The 26326-nt window shown below is 40.4% G+C and overlaps 1 protein-coding gene across 1 annotated transcript in view; it reads right to left on the bottom strand.

Moving 5' to 3' along the window:
* The window catches only part of LOC126199716 (protein rogdi), a 78101-nt gene that overhangs the window by 8143 nt on the left and 43632 nt on the right, over positions 1 to 26326 (bottom strand). The window contains exons 5-6 of the mRNA XM_049936647.1: positions 13993 to 14113; positions 12904 to 13113 (exon numbers count right to left, since the gene is read on the bottom strand). Coding sequence (XP_049792604.1) covers positions 12904 to 13113; positions 13993 to 14113 — 331 coding nt within the window. The remainder of the gene's footprint in view (positions 1 to 12903; positions 13114 to 13992; positions 14114 to 26326) is intronic.

The following is a 26326-nucleotide window of genomic DNA, read 5'->3' as shown; positions in this document are numbered from 1 at the left end:
CTGGAGATCAATGACAGAGAGGAATACAGGAAAAGATTGACACCAGTGGAGCCGAAGGAGAAAAGAACACTGAAGATCTCAGAAGAAGAGCGGGAGAGAAGAAGAGAAAGAATGAAGAGATTCAGGGAGAAGAAGAGGAAAATTCAGTCCACGAACGGGCTACCCATGGTCCTACAGAGGCCGTAACACAAGAAGAAGAAGAAGAAGAAGAAGAAGAAGAAGAAGAAGAAAACAACGCTGTGTAGCCAGATTGTTTGCAGTGTTGTCAGTCTCATTTCTTTTCTCATACATCTCGTATGTTTCTTTCCCTACCAATGCTACCTATAGTATCAGTAATACTACCATTTACTACATCATTTATGTACTGTACCAAAACTATCGAACTGTGGTTTTGGTTGAGCATAACTCTAGGTCTACCATTTAAGCTCCAACCATTATGGTGCCAAGCTGTCTGTCAACATGAATGGCCACCACCAAACTGTCACCAAGAAACTGTCACCTAGTTACTGAAAATGCCACCTGACATGGTGTGCTTCACTTTAATGACTGCTTCACAGCCTGTGTTATATAGATTCCTTCCACCACCACCAGTTTTTCTGAATATTGCAGTTGGTAACTCTCCCTACAACATATGCTTTAGTGTCTGTCCTCCACTTACCTATCCCCTTCCCTGCTCCCACTCAAGTGCCATACACACCTTTTATCCCACGAATTCACTCATAAAACCATTTCCATTTCTCTTTCTTTACTTCTCTCCTCTCCCTTAACACCCCCCCCCCTCCCCCATGCCACCAGACACAGACTCGCAATGCTGCACCTAGCAGCCTATCCTGTTCCCACCATGTCCCTGCATGCTCCCAAAGGTAGCACTAACATCTTTCCCCACCTCTTGCCTTCTATCCCTCCCCTCCTCACTCTATGCCTCTTCCTTACCCACTCCAACCAAATTTCTGTTCATGACAAACACAATCAGTCAAGTTTCGTCACCCAGAGACAGCGAGCATATTTCTAAAGTTTTGTGTGTGTGTGTGTGTGTGTGTGTGTGTGTGTGTGTGTGTGTGTGTGTGTGTTTTCTAATTCAGAAGGACTTTTGGCCAACAGCTTAAAGGTACAGCAGTTTTTCCATTGTGCCTGTCTGCTGTTTTATGTCTCCTCTGTATAGTATCAATTTATCATTTGCATAATATTATTGTTATTCCGTCCTGCACTTTCAATTGTTTGATTTTGACTATTGGCTTAAATATTCAGCATTTTTTTCATTGTGCCTGTACGCGACTCAGCACCTGCTCTGTGTGTTGAGTTGTAATCATTTGCGAAACGTCTTTCTCGAGCAATTTTTTTTTTTTTTTTTTTTTTTTTTTTTTTTTCCAGTCACTTAGTGAGGTGCTAGAGTTTTCTCAGCAGGTTTTACCGATGTTGATGTTTTGTTTGTAATGTAATTCTGTATTGGGCCCTACACCCAAAGTTCTTCCCATCTGACCAATTATTCTGTTTGCTGCTCACATACGGTAGTTGCTGAGTCTGTCACAAGTTCTAGAGACTTTTGTTGCGTCTACCTATTCCCAGGGGCTTTGGAAGACCCAGGTACTACACTAGTGCACAATCTATTATTTAGTTTACATGATATTTCCTTACATGTGATGCTTTCAAATGCCATAAGTACTGCAGATGTTTTCTGTTTAGTAAACTGCTGGAATTTTCTACTGTTGGAAATGTGTTGCTCTAAGCAGCACACACAAGTCGATACTGTTTGTTTGTTTGTTTTCGTTTAGAGTGCAAAAACAACGATGGTCATACATGCCCATGTCAGAACTGTAGAACATGAAGACAAAAAAGGAGCTGAAAATGACTGCATGTTAATTACAATCAACGAAAGGAAAGACAGCTAAAAACAGGGACTTGAGGAAAGGTACATAAAATACATCATACAGAAACGAAGGTCTTGAACTAAAAATTAGATGTCCTTTGCAATATTGCTACGACAGACAAAAAGTGAAATGTGGTCGACAGCCTGCACGTTGTTCACTGAAACGAGTGATAACTCTGATGCCAAACAAATGAGAACATTAAGTGGTTAATAAAAAAGGGCATTTCAACAGCAAATAGTGAACTGTCAAGTGATGTGGGAGTATCACTTAACAAATGGCAACAGCTAAAAAGGCAGTGCCCAATATGCAACCTAGCTAAAATGATCTACTCGCAGTGAGAGAGCCGAGAGGACGTCGTCCAAGCCACCGGGACAGGTTTCATTGCCCGGAAGTTGTTCCCATGAAGGGAAGACCAGTGGTGATGCCAAAGTGACACCACCTGCTTACAGACAGCAACACTGAGATCACTGGTAGGCTGAGGAACGAGGACTGCAGCCTTGGCAGCTTCGTCAGCAACCTCGTTTCAGATCAGACCAGTGTGACCAGAGACCAACATAAATATCACAGTGGCACCATCAAGAGTGAGAAAGTGATAGTTTTCCTGGACCCATTGCACTAAGGGATGGACGGCGTACAGGACACAGAGACTCTATGAAAAGCCAGTGTCACCGGATGTACTGCATGGCCTGATACGGGGTGAAGAGCTCCACTGTAAATACTGAGCAGTGTTCTGGAAGCCGATACCGAGAAACGTAGGTGCAAATGACGAAGGCACACCCAACACCATGGTCAGTCTGAGAGCCATCAGTGTACACAAGGGTACTATCACAAATTTCTGTACAGAGGTTGAGAACTTTACAGTGATAGAGCGAGGCTGGAATAGTGACTTTAGGAAGTAAATGAAGGCCAAGGTGAACTAACACTGCCCGCCATACAAAGCCAAGGTGGTGAAGGGCAGGTAGCATGAAGTTAAGCTACCAGAGCAATAGCTGAAAGTTAACTCCAGGAGATAACAGAGAAGAGGGGCGCACCCCATACTGGTGATCAAAGGAGTCATCGAAGGAGGTGGTACAGGATGGGTAGCCAGACATGCCAGACAAACAGCATGCATACCTGCTGAGGAGAGAGTCACGGCAGTATGACAGAGATAGTTCGGCAGCTTCTGCATACAGACTCTCAACTGGGCTAGTGTAAAAGGCGCCAGTGGCCAACCGGATGCCTTGGTGGTGGATAGTACTGAGACAGCATTAGAGGGATGGATGGGCAGATGCATAAACGAAAGACCCATAGTCTAGTTTTGGAGAGACAAGGGACCAGTACAAACAGAGGAGGGTGGTCCGATCCGCTCCCAAGGTTCAAATGGTTCAAATGGCTCTGACCACTATGGGACTCAATTGCTGAGGTCATCAGTCCCCTAGAACTTAGAACTAGTTAAACCTAACTAACCCAAGGACATCACAAACATCCATGCCCGAGGCAGGATTCGAACCTGCGACCGTAGCGGTCTTGCGGTTCCAGACTGCAGCGCCTTTAACCGCACGGCCACTTCGGCCGGCTCCGCTCCCAAGGAATGCGCGGACACATAGGACATTGACAGATCATGTACAGTGGGTGGCCAAGTAAAACATTTGGAAGGACCAAGAAAGTTTCCTGTCGAGCAAGAGCCCCGGGAATTTCACAGTTTAACAAACGGAAGAGCAACAGGTCCAAGATGTACAGACGGTGATAGAGAAAAATTGCACCGCCAGAAATTCATACAAATGGTTTTGTCAGTGGAAAAACGAAAGCCAATGTCGATGCTCCCTGAGTAAATATGATCGAGACATCGCTGAAGGTGCCGCTTGTGGAGACAAGTCTGTGGAGAACTGCAATAGATGGCAAAATTGCCAACGAATAGGGAGCCAGAGATGACCAGCAGGAGACAGGCCATAATAGGGTTAATGGCAACAGCAAAGAGGAAAACACTCAGGACAGAACCTGAGGCACACCATTTTCCTGGATAAAGGTATCCAACAGGACAGAACCTTCACATACCTCAAAAACTCAGTCTTTTAAAAATTTCTGAAGGAACAAATCATGCAACCACAGAAGCCCCACATGTCGGGATTAGAGAGGATACCAGTCCTCCAGCAGGTGTCATAGGCTTTCTCCAAATCACAAAACATGGTCACAGTCTGATATTCATGACATGGGTTGATGAAGTGATGGGATGGTCAACTGCAGAATGGTGCACTCGAAATCCATAGGGGTGGGGGTGGAGGTAGCTAGAAGGAATGTTTTTGTCCTTAGCAGGCTTAGGTATGGGTATGACAGTGCCTTCACACCAGTGTCTGGGAAAAGTGTCATCTGCCCAGATACAATTGCACTTATGAAAGAGAAAGGTCTGCAACATCTGAATGTGAACATCGTCCAGCCCTGGGGCGGAGGATTGGGATGAAGTGAGAGCATGATCTAGCTCCTCAAAGAAAGGCGACATTGTAGCACTCACGATACTGAGAAGAGAAGCGTATTGCCCGAGACTCCTCCATTAGTTTCCAATGGAGGAAGGCAGGGTGGTAGTGGGTGGAGCTCAGAATCTCTGCAAAACGGTGGAGATAGCAACAGGGTCCACTATGACATCATATGCTATAAACAGGCCAGAAACTGGGAGATGGACCTTGGTCCCAGAGAGCCATTGGAGGTTGGCCCACACGATGGAAGAGGAAGTGTAACTGTTAAAAGAACTAGTAAATGGAATCCAGCCAGCTGTTTTGCTATCCTGAAGAACGCGATGACACTGTGTATGCAACTGTTTATAAAGATGCAGTTTGCCATTGTAGGATGATAGATAACGATGCAGGGCATGTCCCCATGGACGAATCGCGTCACAGCACACCTCAGTCCACCAAGGGTCCGGCACAGGCTGCAGTAAACAGAAATTGTGAGGAATGGAACATTCTGTGGTGGTAAGAATAACGTTTTTAATATATTCTAGCTGGTCATTACAACTGGAGAAATGTTGTTCATCGAAAGTACCCAGGGAGGAGTAAAGCCTCCAGTCAGCCTTAGAAACCTGCCATGTGGGTGTGCACGTAGATGAGGTAGGAGTCAACAAACGGATAGTGGTTGGTTGGTTGGTTGGGAAAGGAGACCAGACAGTGAGGTCATCGGTCTCATCGGATTAGGGAAGGACGGGGAAGGAAGTTAGCCGCGCCCTTTGAAAGGAACCATCCCGGCCGGCATTTGCCTGGAGCGATTTAGGGAAATCACGGAAAACCTAAATCAGGATGGCCGGACGCGGGATTGAACCGTCGTCCTCCCGAATGTGAGTCCAGTGTCTAACCACTGCGCCACCTCGCTCGGTAAACGGATAGTGGATGGGAAATGGTCGCTTGAGTATGTGTCAGAGAGAACAGACCACTCAAGACAATGGACAAGATGGGCAGCGCAGAAGCAGAGGTCCAAATGGGAATAGATGTGCGTGGAGTCTGAAGGGAACGTGAGTGCTCACGTGTTAAGGCAGATGACGTTAAGTTGACTGAGAAGGTCAGCCAAGAGGGCACCTCTCTGACAAGTTCTGGGAGAGTGCCAAAGGGGATGATGCACATTTAAGTCACCGAGCAGCAGAAAGAGGTGAAGTAGCTGCCCAAGAAGCTGGAGGCCATCTGCCCCAATGACATCGAATGACCGAGGGATGTAAACAGTACAAAGGGAAAAGGTTAAGTGAGGAAGGAATATGCAGAATGCAACAGCTTGAAGCTGGGTAGTCAGGGAGATTTCTGACAAACTCGGATGTGCAGCATGACTCCTCCATGAAATGGAATGCTATTCTTGGGGGGAAGGGGCGGGGGGGGGGGGGGGGGGGGGGGAGATCAAAGTGGACCAAAAAGAAATGCAAAAAGCTCAAAACAGTCATGAGTACACAATTTTATTTTCTGGAGGCAGAGAACAAGTGGACGCTGTGATTTCAGGAGCAGCCATAATTCCTCCTTGTTGGATCTAAGACCAAGAACATTCCATTGGAGGAGAATCATGATGAGGAAAGGGGATGAGGGAAAAAATGAAGGGGTGTCAGCTCAGCGGCTGCCAAGTACCAGCTCGAAGGCTCACTGGTACAGGGCACAGAGGTTGGAGGATCCTGTTCCATGAGAGGCTTCAGCATTCTCCCTCTGTCAGTTCACATAGTCCAGGGCTGAAAAATGGTTGGCGGTGGTGCACTTGCGACACAGAAGTAACCCAGGTAAGGGTATCACATGGCGACATCATTGAAGAGGATCTCCGAGTCAGTGAAGGAGAAGACCATTTGCCTTTGCTTGATTTCTTGGAGCTTTTCTAGTTGGCAGAGGAAGACTCAGATGTTTGTTGGCTGGAGGGACTTAAGAAGTCTTCACAGGAGAATTGCTTCTGTCCTTTCTGGCCTGGTGGTGGTGTAGCAGGTGACTTCGCCCCGTGAGGCAAAAGTCTGGTGGCTTGTTGCACAGCTGGTGGAGGAGACAGAGATGCTACCATGACACTGGGCAATTTTACAACTATGGTGTTGAATTTGAGGTCACATGTCTGCGCGGCCATGTCCTTCATGGAGCGAGATGTAGCAAGAACAGTACTGTAAGTGCCGGATGGTAGAACGCAGGGTTTCCGACTAGCAAACAACTCGCATGTGACCAAGTAAGGCACTTTTTCCTTCACCGAGATCTCCTGGACAGTCCCCTCATTTCGAGATACATGGGACAATATCGGGAGGTGGCTGCGTCGTCACCACTGCAATTGATACAGTGGGGAATAGGAGGTGGTCCACTGGGGATGGTACAGGTCGATATTCATTGCCTATCATTGTCAATTATATCATTCAGACCAATATGATGGGGAAAACGAGTTTAGCTATGGCACTGCTTAATGGTGTGAGCACACCAAAGTTGTTTAGCACAGAAGGATCAGCTGAAAATCTACTCGATAGCAGAGAAAAAGTATGTAGACAGCCTCTAGCTGCTGCTGTTCCTTGTAGGTAATGTAACATGTAGAGGTTAGACAAAGTAGTTCTCCATTATTTTCTGCATGCAGCATTTTACATTCACTATTTTTCAGTCACATTTACTCTCTCTTACATAGTTTTTGATGAAACTTTTGTGAGAAATGGGATGTAGGAGTCAAATCTTACTACAACCATCGACTGTAGCCCTAACTTGAATTGTGTTCCTTTGGAAATTTTAAACAACTGTAGGTCTATCTTCATTCAGAGACAATAGTTCCCTAATTTCACTGTGCAATTACACGAGAAATAGGTTCATTTTTGAGAATTTCCAGATGTATACAAAGAATATTTTAAAAATTTTGTGCAAGTTACGGCTCTTGTGGATAATTCATTTAGTAGCAAATTAATGTCTGTGATTTACTGTAACTGTCAAAGAATAATTCCCACCAAATTCCAGTATATATTAATGTGAATAAACTTAAATTTTTACCAATTTTCAGAAGTTACCATTATCATGTGCACTAACTATTTCACAGTGGATTGAAGTTTGTGATGTAGTTACTATAGCACATTTCATAACTAACATATCATGTTACATCTAGTTATCCCTTTCCAGAGAAGTGTATATTGTCTACATTCATCATAAGTGAACACTGTTTTTGAATTTGTTAGTGACTATAACCTCAAAAAGTTGGGAAACCATGAATTTTTGCCACAGGCGATTCTGTTGCCTTAATAGAAATCTCATTGTGTGTACTAACTGCTTCAGCTCTTAAAGAGAATTAGTCACAGTTTTAGCTCAACAGATTAGAGATAATGAGCAGGCTTAAAGTAATTTGTTTACTGTCCTGTAAAATGGTGCACCAGCCACAATGCAGCCCCATTGTGAATCCTATTCTCAACTATGGGATAAGTTAGTTGACATTCACACCCAGCTGAAAATCATCGTAACTACTGTCAAATGAAACTTCCTGGCTGATTAAAACTGTGTGCCAGACCGAGACTTGAACTCGGGAACTTTGCCTTTCATGCACAAGTGCTCTACTGGCAGAATTAAAGCTGTGAGGATGAGTCATTAGTCGTGCTTGGGTAGTTCAGTTGGTGGAGAACTTGCCCGCGAAAGGCAAAGGTCCTGAGTTCGAGTCTCGGTCCGGCACACAGTTTTAATCTACCAGGAAGTTTCATATCAGCGCACACTCCACTGCAAAGTGAAAATCCCATTCTACTGTCAAATGATTGGCAGCAGCTACAAACTGGTGTGTTGAGAGAGCTCCCAAGAATCATGTACCGAAGTTACTAAAAGTATCTAAAGTATGATCCTCTCCTGCAAATCCTGTCTCCTCTGCAGAAAGTATGGGAACTGTCATTACCCATCCACTTGACTTGGAGTGGCGTGTCAGTGGTAAGTATACGCATTCTGCATAGAGTAGACAGAGACTAGGGAGGATTCAATGTGTCCCCTAACAAACAGTTTCAAGATGCTATCTTCCACTGAAACTGAGCCACTGGGACTGTCTTCACCTGTTGGGAAACCTGTATTTTCCTGTGTCCAAAGGATGCAAACACAAAACAGTAAGGGGTCTATTAATCACTGAGAATTCAAATGTATGACATATAATGGTATCCGTTAGGGAAATGACAGCAAGGGACAGAAACGAATGCTGGGTTCGCTCAGTGCATATGCCTGGTGGCCTCTTTCAATATGTTAAAGAGGGTATTCCAGCAACCAATGAGGGGAAAATGGTGCAACCAACTAAAGATTGTGGGGCATGTTGGAACAAATTATACATGTCATCTTGGCTCCGAGGTCATATCTGATCATTCCGTTGAGTGGCAGAGAAGGTTGAGAAGGCCAGTCTTGCACACAGTTTCAATGAAGCTCACAATCTGCAGCATTGTTCCTAGAACTGATCATGGCCTCCTGGTTCTGAGTGGATTGGAGAGACTAAACCAGATACTTTGAAAGTTCTGTGACAAGCTAGGCTGTGACTTCCTGGACTTGCAACATAGGCTTGAGAACTGTAGGATCCCCCTAAATGGGTCATTTGTGCACTACACATGAGACGGTGCTACCCAGGTAGTGGACTGTGGGTGAGGTGCACACAAAGGTTTTTTAGATTAGGCTATTCTCCATCCATCCCAGATAACGATGGCATTTGGAGACCCAGAAGTATTATATCCAAGAAGAATGTCTCCACAGGCGAGAGCATTAAAACCCTAGTAGTTAACTTTTGAAGCATTCAAAGCACAGTTCAGAGTTTTAAGCACTCTTGAAAAGCAGCAAGCTCCCATAATAATAGGCATTGAAAACTGGTTAAAACCTGAAGTTGGTAGCAGTGAGATTTTTGGGGAAAAATTAAGGATATAAAAAAGGGCTGGCTAATGGGAAATTCGGCCATATTTGTCACAGCACACATGAAACTCAAATTCACTGAGATAGAAATTGAAGCTGCATATGAGGCTGTTTGGGCAAGACCCAGCATCAGGGCTGAGCACAAAATGATAATTGGATTCTTCTATCTCTCCTCAGACTTTTCTCCTGATGTAACTGAAAACTTTAGAGAAAATCTCAGTTCACTTGTAAGTTCACCAATTATATTGTAATCATTAGTGAAGGGTTTAATCATCCAGCAATTAATTTGGAAAATTACAGTTTTGTTAGTGATGGGCATGATAAGACACCCTGTGAAACTGTACTAAATGTCTTCTCTGAACAGTACTTAGAACAGTTAGTTTAGAACCCCCAATCATGATGGGAACATGTTAAATATAACAGCAACAAACAGACCTGACCTCTCTAGGGGCGTCCACATCAAAACTGATATCTGTGAGCGTGAGGGATTTGTGACAGCGATGATTACCAAAATACAAAGTACAATTAAACAAGTAGAAAGATATACATGTTCAATAAACTAGACAAAAAAGCAGAAGTGTCATATCTCAATGAGGAACTTGAAACTTTTAGCACATGACAGGAGCACATCAAGGAACTACGGATCAAATTTAAAAGAATAGTTGACCAAGCAATGGATACATATGTACCAAGTAGAACAGTTCATAATAGGAAGTATTGTCAATGGTATACAGTCCCTGAAACTTTTAAAGAAAAAGATAGTACTGCAAAATAGTGTAAAACAAAGCAAAGGGCTATAGGTATAGGCCGATGCTAAATGAAACACATTTGGCTGTCAAGATAGCAATGCATGAAGCCTTCAAATACTACCGCAGCACAATATTGTCAAATCATCTTTCACAAAATCCAAACAAATTTTGCTTGTATGTATACTGTATTAGTGGCACCAAAGTTGGCATCCAGTCGCTCTCAGATGAACAGGAACTGAAATTGAGGGTAGCAAAGCAAAAGCAGAAGAACTGAACTCAACTTTCAAATATTGCTTTACAAAGGAAGATCCAGGACAACAGCCCCAGTTTAATCCTTGAACCACTGAAAAGATGAGAGAAATAACTGTTCTCAGTGACACTGAGAAACAGTTGAAATCACTAAAATTGAACAAAGCTCCAGGGTCTGTCTGAATCAGGATCAGATTCTATACTGAATTTGCCCCTCTATTAACTCTAATCTCTCGTAGATCCCTCATACAAAAAATTGTGCTCAGTAATTAGAAGAAAGCAAATGTCACACCCACTTACAGGAAGGGTAGTAGAAGTTATCCATGAAACTACCATACAATATCCTTGACATCAATTTGTTGTAGAATCTTAGAATATATTCTGGCCTCAAACATAATGAGGCATCTTAAACAGAATGACCTCTTCCATGCCAATGAACAAGGGTTCCAAAAACATCAAACTTGTGAAATCCAACTCCCTTTTCTCATAACATACAGGAAACTGTGCATCAGAGCAGTCGAAGATATGCAGGACCTCTCAGTTTCTGAAAAGAATTTGACTCAGTATCACAACTACACTTATAATCAAACATTCAATCGTAAGGGTTATCAAGCAAAATTTGAGATTGAATTCCAGTCCAAGACATTGGGGTTGGCAGGCGTGTGTGTGTGTGTTTTACTGATGAAGGCTATAGCTGGAAGCTGTATGTGAGTGTCTTAATTGTGTGTGTCTGCAACTTGATGTGTGTTCTCTACGGTAAGTAGCAATCTCTTTTCCTACACTGTTGCCTGGATTGAGGATTGTTTGGTAGGGAGGATGCAGCAAGTTATCTAGGATGGAGTCATAAACAGATGAAATCTTTTTGGCTGTGCCCCAGGGAAATGTTCTGGGGCCCTTGTTGATCATGTTGCATATTAATGATCTTGTGGACAATATTAATAGTAACCTAGTTTTTTGCAGATGATGCAGTTGCCTACAATGATATACTGTCTGAAAGAAGCTGTATAAATATTCTGTCAGATCTTGATAAGATTACAAAGTGCTGCAAAGATTGACAACTTGCTTTAAATGTCCAGAAATGTAAAATCATGCACTTCACAAAACGATAAAACTTAGTACCCTAAGACTATAATACCAATGAATCACAGCTAGAATTGGCCAACTTAGACAAATACCACGGTGTACCAGTCCGTAGAGACTGAAATGGAATGATCAGATACACTCAGTCATGGGTAAAGCACGTGGTAGACTATGGTTTATTGGTAGAGCACTGGTGTAATGCTGTCAGTCTACAAGTAGATTGCTTACAAATCATTCATGGAACTCAACCTAGGATGCTGTGCAAGTATGAGAGACCTGTACCAATAGGGCAAATGGGGGATATTGAATGCATACAGGGAAGAACAGCACAAATGGTCACAGGATTGTTTGATCACTGGGAGAGTGTCACAGGAACGCTGAAGAAACTGAACTGTATAATCTTGAAGACAGACTTTAACTATCTCAAGAAAGCCTACTTACAAAGTTGTAACACCCAGCTTTAAATCACAACTCTACGAATATACTACAACTGTCAACAAATCGCGTAATTCTTCGTGTGCTCCATATATGAATGGAACAAGAAAAAAAACTAATAACTGGTACAATGGGATGATCCCTTTTCCATGCACTTCACAGTGCTTTGTAGAGTGTAGAGTAGATGTATATGCAGAATCTCTACCATGTTAAGGTAAAAGCCTTCACTTTCTACCAAAGTAACATAATGGGCTATGTCATACTGGTCATATCTATTTCTGGCATTGCATTTTACTTGCTATGGGCTGATATGCAGTATGTGCACGTTGCTGCAGTTGTGTTGTAGATGAATATTGTTTCTGTCCCTTGAAACTCTTCATTAACTTAGACAAAGTGTCTTGGAATTTATGTCAACTGCTTTCCATTTAAGAAGTTTTACGTTACTGGGAGTGGACTTGATGATTCTTCAGCAACTTGAATTTCTGTGTCTTCACTTTACGGTGGAGGCTTAGGTGTTAACCACATTATTCATGGTGGCAAATGTTCCACCAATAGCTGGGACTAATGCCGTCTGTATTGCTCAAAGTGACTGACGGCGTACATAACTGCAATGGAACACTCCATCTTTCTGTATTTTATCTCTGTTGCACCTCTCTGATAACTGGGTGGGTGAGCCAGTTCTATTATCAGAATAATGCACTGATGGGATACAACAGCTTGACCTCTGTACCTTGAAAACCACTGTGTGTTCAAATAACGAGAGATTTTATTTTTAATGAAATTAAATTTACTTTCTCATTGTACTGCCTAACTTTTCTGTTTTAGTGAAAAGTAGTAAGTGTCACAACTCTTTGATCTATTTCCTGTACTATTTCCCACAGTCCATCGGAGTAAAACTACAATGCTTTGCCAAGAAAAATTACATAAAATGTACAATTTAATGTGTACCTCATAAAGATCTTATTTTGAATAAAAAATTCTTGAGCAATAGGAGGAAGAAGAAAAATATAGAATGAGGCATCCTTGTATACAACACTTTGTCAATCAGATAAAGGAATATCAATGAAACTGTTTCACTAACACAAACTGATAGTCCTTTCCTAACTAACAACTCACAAAATGATTTCACCATTAAGTGCTCCCCATCCTCATATACACCACACACACATTATGATCCAAATTCCAGACAAGTCACTCAAACACTGTCATGAAAATACAGACCTTGTCCTTGAGTTGCTGGCAGAGTTGTAGTGCCACGGTGAGAAGTACTAGAGCTTCATTTAGCCATGGAATTGAGCACTCTGCCTGATGGGTGTCAAACTTCATTGTGCCTTGCACATTTGTCAGCTGATATACAGCAAACACCAGTTTGTGGCTCTGCACATAGAAACTGATTGCAAGATCTTCAGGAAGGTTGGGCACCAAAGATTTCTGAAATATGGATGTGGCATTATTATTAGCCGTTGATAGAAAATGACACTAACACATAAATAAACCACCTAGCACTAATATAAAATTTCAGATGGAGAGAACTTCCCAGTTAGAAAATTTGGAAAGCAAGATGTGTAGGTCCTAAACAGTTACAAGAAATTTCCACCAATACACAGCACAAAATAATCAGTACAGAGAATTACAAAGCATTGCTTAAATATTACACTATTATTATTATTATTATTATCATCATTCCCACTTATCTCTTGAGAAATGTGGCTTATTTTAATTACAACTCAGTAGTTGCTCATCAATTTAAAAGTTGTGTCCTGAAAATAAGAACTTTGAATCTATTACACTTCTTTCCACACACAGTAATCTTCTTGATACAGCAAATTAATCACAGCTCAGCTGAAAGCTGAAAGCTTTTATGTATTAGTATCTCTCTCTCCTGTTCTGCAAGCTCCAGGTATTTCTGTATTTCTAGTTGGACTAGCACCCTTCGGTTGACGGATACTGTAGGGAATGGCACTCCAATACCCTCACCCTCCCTTTTTTTTTGCAATGAAACTTCTTCGCTGATTAAAAATGTGTGTCACAGGTGAACAAAAGCTCTGTATTTGAATTTTGCAGGCAACACTTGTGTCACATAGGGCACTTCATGGTCTGATAAACCAGTACACAACTCCCATCTTCCAAACTCCACAAAAGCTTTCCTACATTCCTGTTAGAATATTTGGGTGAAAGCATGTGACAGCACAGTGTAATGGATAGGGCTGTCTGCACAATGAGTCTTTCACTCTGCAGCAGATGGTTTGCTGCAATGTTCATGGCTTAGGATAGATACTACACTTTGGCATGCACACACTTCAGACTTACCATATTCCTGCTTCTCATGAGGTCATCAATAGTCTTCTTACGAGGCACTATGAGACTGGTACGGGCACGTTGCAAGGCTCCCAGTATGTTGCCCAATATATAAAGTACTTCTTCTGATGACCTGTTGAGCATTTCAAATGGCTATTACAGACATGTTAAACTACATACTAGTGGGAGAAACCATAACTGATTGGTAGGGGAAGATATGTTGCAGTTTGGTTTAAGGAAAGAGGTTTCCGAGTAAACATCTCAACCATGAATGGCAGTTACAGATTTAAAGAAAACACCAAATGTATTAACTTAATTATTTAATGCTTTCAACTGCAATTTATTAACACAGTGACCCAGTAGCTCTGAATCATTCTTGGTCTTGAAAACCTATTTATGATAGCCTCTTTTTATTTATTTATTTATTTTTAGGTGTGAGTGACAAAGTTGAATTTGACACTGTGTTTACACAAATCTAACGTGGACTTTTTTACAATATGCAATATTCAAAATTGCAGCACACATACGATTCCTTGGCGCATTACATTCAAGTATAAACTTGAATCTGTCATTCATTGGCAATATTACTGAAATTTAGGTAGTGTTCCTTATGTCACAATGCACTGCTGTAGTTCTCAACTTCGTTACATTATTTTTTACCTACAACTATGTAGTGTGTTTGCATAAGGTAATTGCGAAATGGAAGGAACGTAGGAAAGAATATTGTATGATTCTTCTTTCCAAATGTAAAATAATTCCTTGTGCTGAAAAATATGGTAACAGGAGGGCAGGACAAGAGTTCAAAGTAATTAACAGTAATGTTCGCTTATGGAGAAACAGATATTTGCATTATTTGTAACTATCCATAGTAGACAGAAATTCACTGGCCCTCGCAAAAGAAGATATCCTGTTGAAGTAAAAGTTTTGGAATTCATCCCTGAAAGGAGGAAGAATGGGCAATCTGTGATTAGCGACACCAAACGAAACAAAGCAAAAGAGGTGGCTGCAGTTCTTAATATTCTGAGGCAAGAGATTAAAGCTAGCTGTGGATGGGTTGATTGCTTTATGAAACAGGTGGGTTTATTTCTATAAAATCAGACAACAATATGCCAGAAACTTTCACAGGATTTTAAGAAAAAACTTCATGAATTGCATCATTGTCATCACAATTCAGAAATAGAACAACTTTTCAATGAGCCAAATAGTTTGATTTGATATGCCACTTAATTACACAACTGACAAGAAGGGAGCAGCAAAAGAAGTTACCATCAAAATATCAGGGAATGAAAAACAGTGCATACCTGTAATGATGACAATCACAACAGATGGGTGCAAGTTTTCCCCCGTCTTAATCTTCAAGCAAAAAAAGAGCCCTGAGATCCCTAAAAATGCAAAGCTCTTCCCTTATGACGCCATTGTTCAAAACCTACAAAAGGTCTGGATACGAACTTTAATGCTTGACTGACTCCAAAACATCTCTAAATTCTGTCCTAATAGGCTATCAAAACTACCGCTAATGTTTTGTCTTTACGCAATTCATGGTCATCTCAGTTACAATGAAAAAAAGAAGATCAACGGCCTAGACAGTACCATGTCATTATTCCTGAAGGAATGACTTCTGTGTTATAGCCAGCAGATGTAAGTATAAATAAACGTTTCAAAGGTTATGTTCAAGAACAGTACGAAAAATGGTTTTGTGAAGCAAACTGTGAACTGACTACAACACAAAAAACTAAGTGTGCTGCACTCCGTATTACTGCTCACTGGCTTTCAGTTGCCTCAAAAAGCATCGAAGCACCAATGATTGTAAAACCACTCAAGAAGTGCTGTATCTAAAATACTCTAAAAGTTAGTGAACAACACTGAGGATGATGGGGAAAGAGGAAATGGATTTATTGCCAATGTTTATACCTCCAAGGATACCAGTAATGATGACATTAGTGAATAACAATGAATTTTACAGAATCACTCAATTTTTGCTCAAGAGCTTTCAAACTTTCACTCTCTTACAATAAATTCAACAAAGACAAAATATTTACAATAAGAATTACAAGGAGTGGTGAGAACTCCCAACTACATCATAAAATTTGATGATTATATAAGAATAAAATGATGGCTTAAGACATTACAGCTGTTTCTCTTCATGTAATTCTCAAAACTTGACTCAAAAGGCATAGTCTCATATAATCCTTTAAGAACACTGTCATAGCTGCCACTCAATGCAAGCTGATCATCAAGGTGAGAATTCTATAAACCAAAGTCAAGAGTATTTAAATAAAATATGTATATAATGAATACAGTATTGGTACACTCCAATTATGCACATTTATAAATATTAGTACACATGAACATCAAACACAACACTACTGAAATTTTAGATGTGCCCATCACCATACAAATAAGGTTTTGTTATGAAGCATGGTTCTATACACACTGATCAACCAGAATTAATAGAAATCTCCTCTCAAATGAAATATGGAACATGCGGTACAGAAGGTACCTATGAAAAGGTGTCAGGGATACAGAAAAGTAGTTTTATTGCATCCATGTGTAGACAAAGACAACAAAGTTTGTCAGAATTGAATCTGAGGCTCCAGGAACGCCAATGAATCACCAGATTTTAAAATTTTTGAAGTCATCCTTAAAAGCCACATACATGAAAGGTGGTTGAGCATATTTTGTTGCATCTAATGTAATACCATAGCTCTTCTCTAGGTACAAGAAGATAACAATTAAAAAGTGCTTGCACAGAAAAGTGTGCTGTATAGGTGCGTCCAGCAGACCCAGGTTATCAAAGATAGAGTGAAATCTCTTAAGCCCACACTAAACAGTAACCTTGATTCTAACATCCAGATGTGGTAGTTGTCCTTGTACTAAATGTCTTCCATATACAGCTGGTGAGGACAACTTCCTTATTTTTATGAGAGGAATTAATTCAGCTTTTCTCCAGAAGCTGGGGTATCGCTGTTTCAAAATAAAATTAAAAATATTGGAAGATGTTGATTTTGATACCAGAATAAAAATGTATGAAAACTATGCTTGTCAAATCATAGAAAGCAACCTCCCCTCCCTCCCCCCACCTACCCCTACCCCTACCCATACCCATACCCCTACCACCACCACGAATGTAATTACAATTAATTTTTCATGCCACACACAACTCACATACTTACGGCCACTGTCTCCAGGTGCCGGAAAACACACACACACACACACACACACACACACACACACACACACACACACACACACAGAGCCACTGTCTCTGGGCACTAGGGCCTAGGCTCCAGTGCCCACACAATGGTGTGTGTGTGTGTGTGTGTGTGTGTGTGTGTGTGTGTGTGTGTGTGTTTCTATTTCAGGAGAAGGACATTGCCTAAAACCTTAAATTTTAGTAGCCATTTTCACTACTGTGCCTGTCTGCAACTCAGTATCTCCTCTAAGTGGTGAGTTATCTATCCTTTCCAAACTGTTGTAATTCATGCCACCCCACACAACACAAAAGGGTTATTTCAGATCCATGTTAAGCTTTGTACATAAAATTTCCCTTACTTCATCTTCAAAGGAGAAGTAAATCAATATTATCCAAACTGAAGTGGAAAATAATGGCTGTAATCCACAAATAATTCACCACCTATACAATAAAATTAAAATAGAAAATTACCTGCAATAAATTCACAACCACCAGAAAAAATATATATATTTGCACACATTCCATTCCTAGGTATAATATCATGCCAAGTAGCAAATCTTTTCAAAAGGACACATGTTCAAGTAAACTTCCACATAAATAACATGGTGCAACATCAACATGATCCATAGCACCAAAACTACCAGCCCAGGCCTTGAAAAATCAGGAATTTACAAGATTGTGACAATTGCTTAAGCTTTTATTCTGACCAGACCTGCAGAAGCTTTCATGTAAGATACCTTGAACACATGGATGCCTTTTAGCCTGGTAAGTTAGAATAAATCTGCAATATGGTTCAACACAGGGACACTGTTCCTAACATTGAAGTTAATATGTACATACTATGCAGCACTAACAAATGCAATAACATGGACATCATAGAAGAACCAGAAATATATTTCACACCTTCAGTTCACCTGAATACATTCTAAACGAGCAACTGGAGCTGGCTAACACACAATTTTGACATCATTTTCTTGGGCTGTGCACACAAAAACACAACATGGACATCCAACAGACAAATCTATACAAGAATTCCCACACTGCAATAGAAGAACACCTGCGCTATGTAACATCCTAACAACTCCTATAGATGAAGAGGTACAGGCACCAAAGTCAACACTCACCATATCTTAACAAAAGTCTAATTTTTAACACTTCCAAAAACTTAACACAATGTAATTTGTATATATTTATATTCCAAATAAACCTGTTAATGATTGCAGTATAAAGTTACATAACTCTAATGTTGGGCAAATGTGTATCCTTAATCCCAAACTTCATTTTTTTAATTCTGTACTGCTATCGAGTAACTTATAAACTGTTAACAACCATCAAAAGTTCTGTACATATAAATCTGTGTACATGTATGTCTAATTTACCTACACTACAAGGTGTACAACTTTGCTTCCGCTGTTTTTTCCCCAACATTTGAGGCTTTAATGAAACAAATTGGTTACACATGTATCATTCAAAGTATTTTCCATTGCTGGCCACTACTTTCTCCCATCTTTCAGGCAGTGTACAAACCCTGCGTCAAAAAAATTATTGTTGTTTTGAAGCGATCCACGAATCGATCCAATTTGTGACTACTTCATATCGGAAGTGTTAGTAAGCCAGGCCATGCACCATTGATCTAAACAGGTGATAGTCAGAGGGAGCAATGTCTGGAGAATATGGCAGGTGGTGTAGGACTTCCAATTTTAATGTTTCCAAGAGCGTTTTGGTCTCTTTTGCAACGTAGGGTCGAGCATTGTCATGCTGCAAAACCACTTTATCGTGCCTCTCACTGTATTGCGTCCGTTTGTCTTTTAATGCTCTGCTCAAACACATTAACTGCGTTCGATGACAAGCACCTGCGATTGTTTCACTTTGTTTTAACACCCCATAGTACACAATACTGAGCTGGTCCCACCAAATGCAGAGCACGATCTTGGAGCCGTGAATATTCGTTGGCCGTTGACGTGGAAGCATGGCCAGGATATGCCCATGATTTTTTTTTTTTGCATTTAGAGTTAGCGTAATGAACCCATTTTTTGTCCCCGGTCACAATGTGATGCAGAAATCCCACCCGTTTTTGCCTCTGAAGCAGCTGTTCACAAACACCGTTCAATGTCTCTTGGTTTCAGCTCACATGGGACCCAAGTTCCTTCTTTCTGAATCATGCCCATAGCCTTGAGACATTTTGAAATGGCTTGCTGTGTCATTCACACTAATCGTGCCAATTCTTCTTGAGTTTGTCATGAGTCTTCACTCAGCAATGTCTCCAATTCTACATCTTCGAATACATTCTCTCTTCCACCACTATGCCGGTCTATGACATTAAATTCACCATTCTTGAAGCGTTGAAACCATTCACGACACATTCTTTCCCTAATAGTGTCCTTACCACATATACGTGAGAGCATTTAATGAGACTTAGCTGCTGTTTTCTTCATACTGAAACAAAACAGTAACACCTCCCGCAAACGACGAGAATTAGGCTCGTAAACTGACATTTTCAATCAAGTACAAATTTATGATGCAGACAAAAATTGACTAATGTTTGAATGAGGTTATGTTGACCAAGGACCCAGCTAACTGCCTGACATCTGCGTTCTGTTTCTTTCAATCGCTTCTTACCGTGGTCGCCACCTATCAGCAAATGGTGGAAGCAAAGTTGTACACCTGGTACTATAAAAAGCAAGTTGAGGCTCAACAAGCACTTGACCGATTTATTTCAAATTTTCACATGACACACTAATAAAATTTAGTCAGCAGCAGATTGCATATTTTTTTAATAAATGTAACATACTACTATATTTAAGCTATATTAGACAAATGGTGTTAACAAAAATCTGAAAAAGTTACTGATTAATTTGCGTGAAATTTTTGCACAACACACTAGTAAATATTCACATAGATGGACAAAGCTCATACATTTTTTTAAAACAACAATAACAGGTTTTCCATTGTAGCTGACTGTGAGAAAGAAAATGTGCTGTGAAAAATGTGTGGTTTAGTTTTATTTCTTGTAGTCAATTTGAACATATGCTTCCTCCTTAAATACAAATTTTAAACAAAAAATGCAAACACAACAATGTGCTTTTTCGTTTTATTCCTTGCAGTCAGTTTTAACAGAAAACAGGAAAGCTGTATTTATGACTTATCAGCTTATGATTAGAATACTACTGTGGAATCTAAAACATACAAAACATTGTAATCCCATGCATTCGCAGATTGAAACCATGCGAAGTACTGTCACTGAAGATACTATCCTCACAGATCCAGCAATTGGAGAGGTCTCTCTCGCACCCCGTATACCAATGATCCCAACCAATTCCCCCATTCATTCTAAGTAACTTCAACTCCCAATCAAGGTTTTGTTTGCTATACCAATAAACTAGGCTCAAAGTAGTCAGAGAAAAAGAGGGACAGGGATGGGAGAGGGGGAAGGATGAGATGGGTGGAGAAAGGAGGAAGGAGAATCACAGAGGGGGGGGGGGGAGGGAGATAAACAGAGAGATTGGGGAGGAAGAGATGGACAGAGAGAGGGAGGAGACACATTTAACAATTAGGAACCATTTCTAGGTTTCCTAGCATTATGCAATCTGATGGCTTTATAATATCTCATTAAAATATCTGCTGCTAGTTGTTAAAAAACACTTACTGAAAACAACCTGACATATAGTCCTGTAATAATAAAATCATTCTTAGAGTTCAAGCATTTTTCTGTTGCTAATATGTTGCACATCCCATATATGTACTTTGCTTAATTTACATTTATATTCAATAGGAACTGAATTTTATCTTCATATCTTTGCTTAAAAGATACTCTTTACGTTGTAAACAAAAGCATAGAGTATAAAGTACACGTGTGAAGCTCAACACTGTCATTAAGAATATTATGAAAAGTGCCATTGTTATTTATTTACTTTGTGTGCACTGTTCGCAGTGCAGCTTATACCTGAACCTGGAAAACCTGACAAACCAAAACAAAACAAAACAAATCATCATCCACTGGAACATACGAAAATGTATACAACTGTTTCACCTTATATCTAAATAAATGCAGTGGCATTATCATGTTTTTATTACTGAAACTACATATAAAGTGGCTCTAAATATTTAAATGTTCTTGCACACTGTATGAGCAGAAGACATGCTGCTGTCCAAAACGTCAGTTTAATTGGAAATGTTAGCCATCTGAAGATGATCATGGTAGCCCAAAATCAGTCATGGTATTGGAAAAAAGCATTTTGAATATATTCGTGACTGGTTGCATTATTCATCAACAATATTGGCTGAGTATTCTTTCAATGTTTCTTTAAGGTAATGCCAGATACTGCAATGAATGCTGTCATGACCGGGTAATATACAAAGTGCAAACGGACAATGTTGATTCCTACTTGATAAACGACAGCTGTAAACATTATTGGTAGAATCAAAGTGAAAACAAATTCTCTTTGTAAGAGCTCAATACTGATAGAAAGCTGGACCGTGGCTTGTGGTAATGCTTAGGCATGTTAAATGCTCTATCATACACTGGACAAGTCTGCTTTGCTGATCTAGACAATACATCGTACAGCAGTAAATAGGTCCCTTGTACATCTGCTTTAAATCCTCCTCATGGACACCCATACAACTGTCATATTTCGGCATTCTCATCACAGCAAGCTGGCTTTACAGCATCCAGTTCATCATTCTGAAACCTCGTCTTTTGGAGATAGCTCTCTGGTAGAGGTATCCAGATCAATAAGTGGTCACTGTAATGTAGATCATCGAGCACTTCACACTGAACAATGTGCACAAGGGATGGTGAGCACGATGAAATAACGATGGATGGAGAATGATCATATGTCAGTGCTGCAATGTTTCCATGCTCAGAATACGTAAATCTTCTGCTAATAAGAGGCTGTCAATAATGTGATCCCTTAGACAGTCTCAGCAAAGTTCGACAATACACAGCATCCACTTTGACAGTTGCTATCCCTGCCGTCTTAAACACTCCCTTCCCAAGGTATCCGTGATAAACACATCAATTCTTCCACCACGTTCCCCCTTCCAACACCTTTACCAACAACCTCTCCAAAGCTTTCCTCTATATAAATACACCACAAAACTTGACAACAAACAAAACTCAATGGCACGATATTGCTCTCCTCTCACCCCCCAATAAATACAGCTCCCATCTACATCTACATAGATACTCCACAAGCCACTGTATGGGGCGTGGCACAGGGTACCATGTATCACTAATAATCATTCTCTTCCCTGTTCCACTCGCAAATAGAGCAAGGGAAAAATTACTGACTATATGCCTCCAGATGAGCCCTAATTTCTCATATCTTATCTTCGCAGTCCTTACGCGCAATGTTTGTTGGCAGCAGTAGAATCGTTCGACAGTCAGCTTCTCTAAATTTTCTCAAAAGTGTTCCTTGAAAAGAACATTGCCTTCCCTCAGGGATTCTCATTTGAGTTCTCGTTGTGTTGTTAAATCGTCATCATCATCATCATCATGGACAGTTTCCAGCCTCTGGCTGGGTCTGTTTGGAACATAAGCCTCTCCATCATCTTCTGACTTGCCACCATCTCTCTGTCTTCACCTTGGTCCAGTCTTTTCCTTTCTTCTGGATGCATTCCTCCACTCCTTTCAGCCACCTGTCACTCGGTCCTCCTCTTGGTCTCTTTCCTTCCAGTTTCATCTCTTTTCTCATGTATCCTGCTGGGTATCATGTTCTCCCCCATTTGTTTAACATGCCCATACCATCTCAGCCTTGATTTCCCTATCTCCTCCCGTAATGTTTCCACCTTCATTAACTCTCTGATCCTCTCATTTCTTAACCTGTCTATCTTTGTTACTCCAATATTGTTCCTCAAGAATTTCATCTCACTAGCTGGCACTTGGCTTTTCCCTCTTCCTTTCATAACCCAGGTTTCAGATGCATACGTCAGGATCAGGACATAGTATATATAACCTTTTTACTGATATGTGTTAGATCTTTGTTCCATATCAGGCTTCTAACATTCTTCCGATATGCTTCTGCTTTTTTCCCCGCTCATTTATTTCTCTGTTGTTTTTGCCGTCTTCCTGTATCAAGCTTCTTATGTACTCTAAACTCTCCACTTTCCTCAATTTTTTCCCATCAATTGTTATTCCAGTTGTTCCTCTCTCCTTTGTTCTTGTTGTGATCATCATCTCACTCTTATTTATATTAAATTTCATCCTATATTCTTGTACTGTTTGTTCCCATATGTCTAACTGCTCTTTTACCTCCTCCTCCTCATTCCCCCAAATCATCAGATCATCTGCAAACACCATAGCTTTCATCTTTCCTTCACCAATTACTTGTGCTATTGGCCTCATTATGTTGTTCAAACATACCAGTAACAAATTTAGCAGGCCACCTCTGAAGAGGTTCAATGTCTTCCTTCAATCCAACTTGGTACGGATCCCATACACTTGTGTAGTACTCAAGAATAGGATATGTGGTCTCCTTTACATATGAACCACACTTTCCTAAAATTCTCCAAATAAACCAAAGTTGACCATTCGCTTCCGCTGCCACAGTTTTCATACGTTTGTTCCATTTCATATCACTTTGCAACATTATGCCCAGATATTTAAATGACTTCACTGTGTCAAGCAGGACACTACGAATACTGTATGCGAACATTACAAGATCATTCTTCCTACACATTCTCATTAACTTACATTTTTCCACATTTAAAGGTAGCTGCCATTCGTCAACCCAACTAGAAATTTTGTCTGAGTTGTCTTGTATCTTCCTACAGTCACTCAACTTCGACACCTTACTGTACACCACAGCATCAACAACAAACAAATGCAGGTTGCTGCACACGCTGTCCACCAAATCATTTATGTATACAGAGAACAGCAGCAATCCGGGGCACGCCTGACGACACCCTCGTCTCTGATGAACATTCGCCATTGAGGACACCATACTGGGTTCTATTACATAAGAAGTCTTCGAGCCACTCACATATCTATGAACTTACTCCACATGCACATACCTTCATCAAGAGCCTGCAACAGGGCACCACGTCAAATGCTTTGAGAAAATTTAGAAATATGGAACCAGCCTGTTGCCCTTCATCCATAGTTCAGAGTATATCACATGAGAAAAGAGCAAGCTGAGTTTTGCATGCTAAAACTATGCTGAGTCATGGACATAAGCTTCTCAGTCTCAAGAAAGTTTATTATTATCAAACTGAGAATATGTTCACGGATTTTGCAGCAAACTGAAGTTAAGGATATTGGTCTGTAATTTTGTAGATCCATTCTTTTACCCTTCTTACGTACAGGAGTCAACTGTGCTTTTTTCCAGTCACTTAGAACTTTGTGCTGGGTGATAAGATTCACAAATAATGCAAGCTAAGTAAGGGGCCAATGCCATAAAATACTCTTCGTAAATACGATTTGGGATTCCATTCAGAACTAATGATTTATTTGCTTTCAAGTCTTTCAGCTGTTTCTCTATGCCAGGGATGCTTATTAATATGTTGTCCATATGGGAGTCTGTCCAGTGGTCAAATGATGGTATGTTTGTACGATTCTCCTGTGAGAATGATTTCTTGAACATGAAATTTAAAACTTTGGCTTTTGTTTTGCTATCTTCAACAGCCACATCCGATTGATCAACAAGGGACTGAATGGAAGCCATAGGCCCGCTTAGCAATTTTACATATGACCAGATTTTTCTCGGGTTACCTGCCAGATCTTTTGCTAAGGTATGATGGTGGTAGTAGTTGTACACTTTGCGCATAGACCTTTTCATGGCCACATGAAGCTCTACTAACCTTTGCTTGTCATTATTTGTTTGTTCTCTTCAACAGCCTCTGCTATCTCAGCATCTTATGAACTTTGTTATTAAACCATGGAGGGTCTTTTCCATCCCTTATCCACTTACTAGACACATAAATCTCAAGACCACAATTTACAATCTGCTTAAACTTTGCCCATAATTCCTCTCTACATCAATCTTACTATGTTCTTAATTGCTCTGTATGTCCATCTTACTGGCACTAAGTGATGTCAGTTAATGGCCTAAGTAAGATGCTAACAACTGCTTATCTGCTCTATCTAGCACAAACACTCTCCTAGCCTTCTGGACTGATTTATTAACTTTCGTAACCATAGTTGCTATAATGACATCATGATTGCTAATCCCCGTTCCTATGCTGACACCGTCGATAAGATCCAGCGTTCTCGTAGCTACAAGGCCTAAAATGTTTCCATTGTGTGTGGGCTACTTAGTTAGCTGTTCAATACAGCTACCAGAAAACGTGTTCAAAAGTATTTTGCATGAATGTCTGTCTGTACCTCCCGCAATGAATCCATATGCATGCCAGTCTATACTCGGGAGGTTAAAGTTGCCTCCAACTAATACTGCACCCTCTCTAACTGACCCAAAGAAGGGACTAATAGTTTTAAAAGTTAGAACATTTTCTTTGTGATTACATACATATTTATCTGCAGTATTTAAAATTCTGCCTCCTGAAGGTATGCACTGACAAAGCATCATACTGTTATCTCCTTGTAATTTTTAAAGTGAATTTTCCTTTTGAGCAAATTTAATATATACTGTGATATAAAAAGACTTCTGGCTCTTCTCCTTTTCCCTGATTTCCCCCCTGCTGCTTCAATATTTTGTTTCTCCAAGCTTGTGAAGCTTACACCTCTCATCAGCAACATGTCTAATGCAATGTGCCAGCTAGAAAACAAAAATATGCAGGTTGCTGATAAGCTCACCCCTAAATTGCAGTTTATGTACGAGTTTGTCAGTCTCAGATTTTCAGCTGCACAAAATAAAATAATTTATTAACTCCACATTCCCATCATGAGAGCATCAATGTCTCCATGCTGGTCCTTTCCATTCTTTTTCCGCTAAAAATGACTATATCTATTCCAGAACCCCTCAATGATATAAAATGAATTGTTAAGGAGAAACATATGTAATCTGCATTTGAAATCACTTTTTCTGTATGGAGGATGTATATGTGGACAAGGAAAAAGAATTCCTGGATTTTTTGCAGATTTCTCAGCTAAAAATATACTTTCTCTGTGTTAAGTGACAGTACACTTCCCCTCTGAACTGTAAAACTTATCAGTTCTTTGAATGGTTAAGGTTTTATATTTTATACACTGGTGTAGAA

Source organism: Schistocerca nitens, chromosome 1, assembly GCF_023898315.1.
Source record: "Schistocerca nitens isolate TAMUIC-IGC-003100 chromosome 1, iqSchNite1.1, whole genome shotgun sequence".
In the NCBI taxonomy this organism is placed as follows: Eukaryota; Metazoa; Arthropoda; class Insecta; order Orthoptera; family Acrididae; genus Schistocerca; species Schistocerca nitens.
This window is presented reverse-complemented; position numbering and strand designations above follow the sequence as displayed.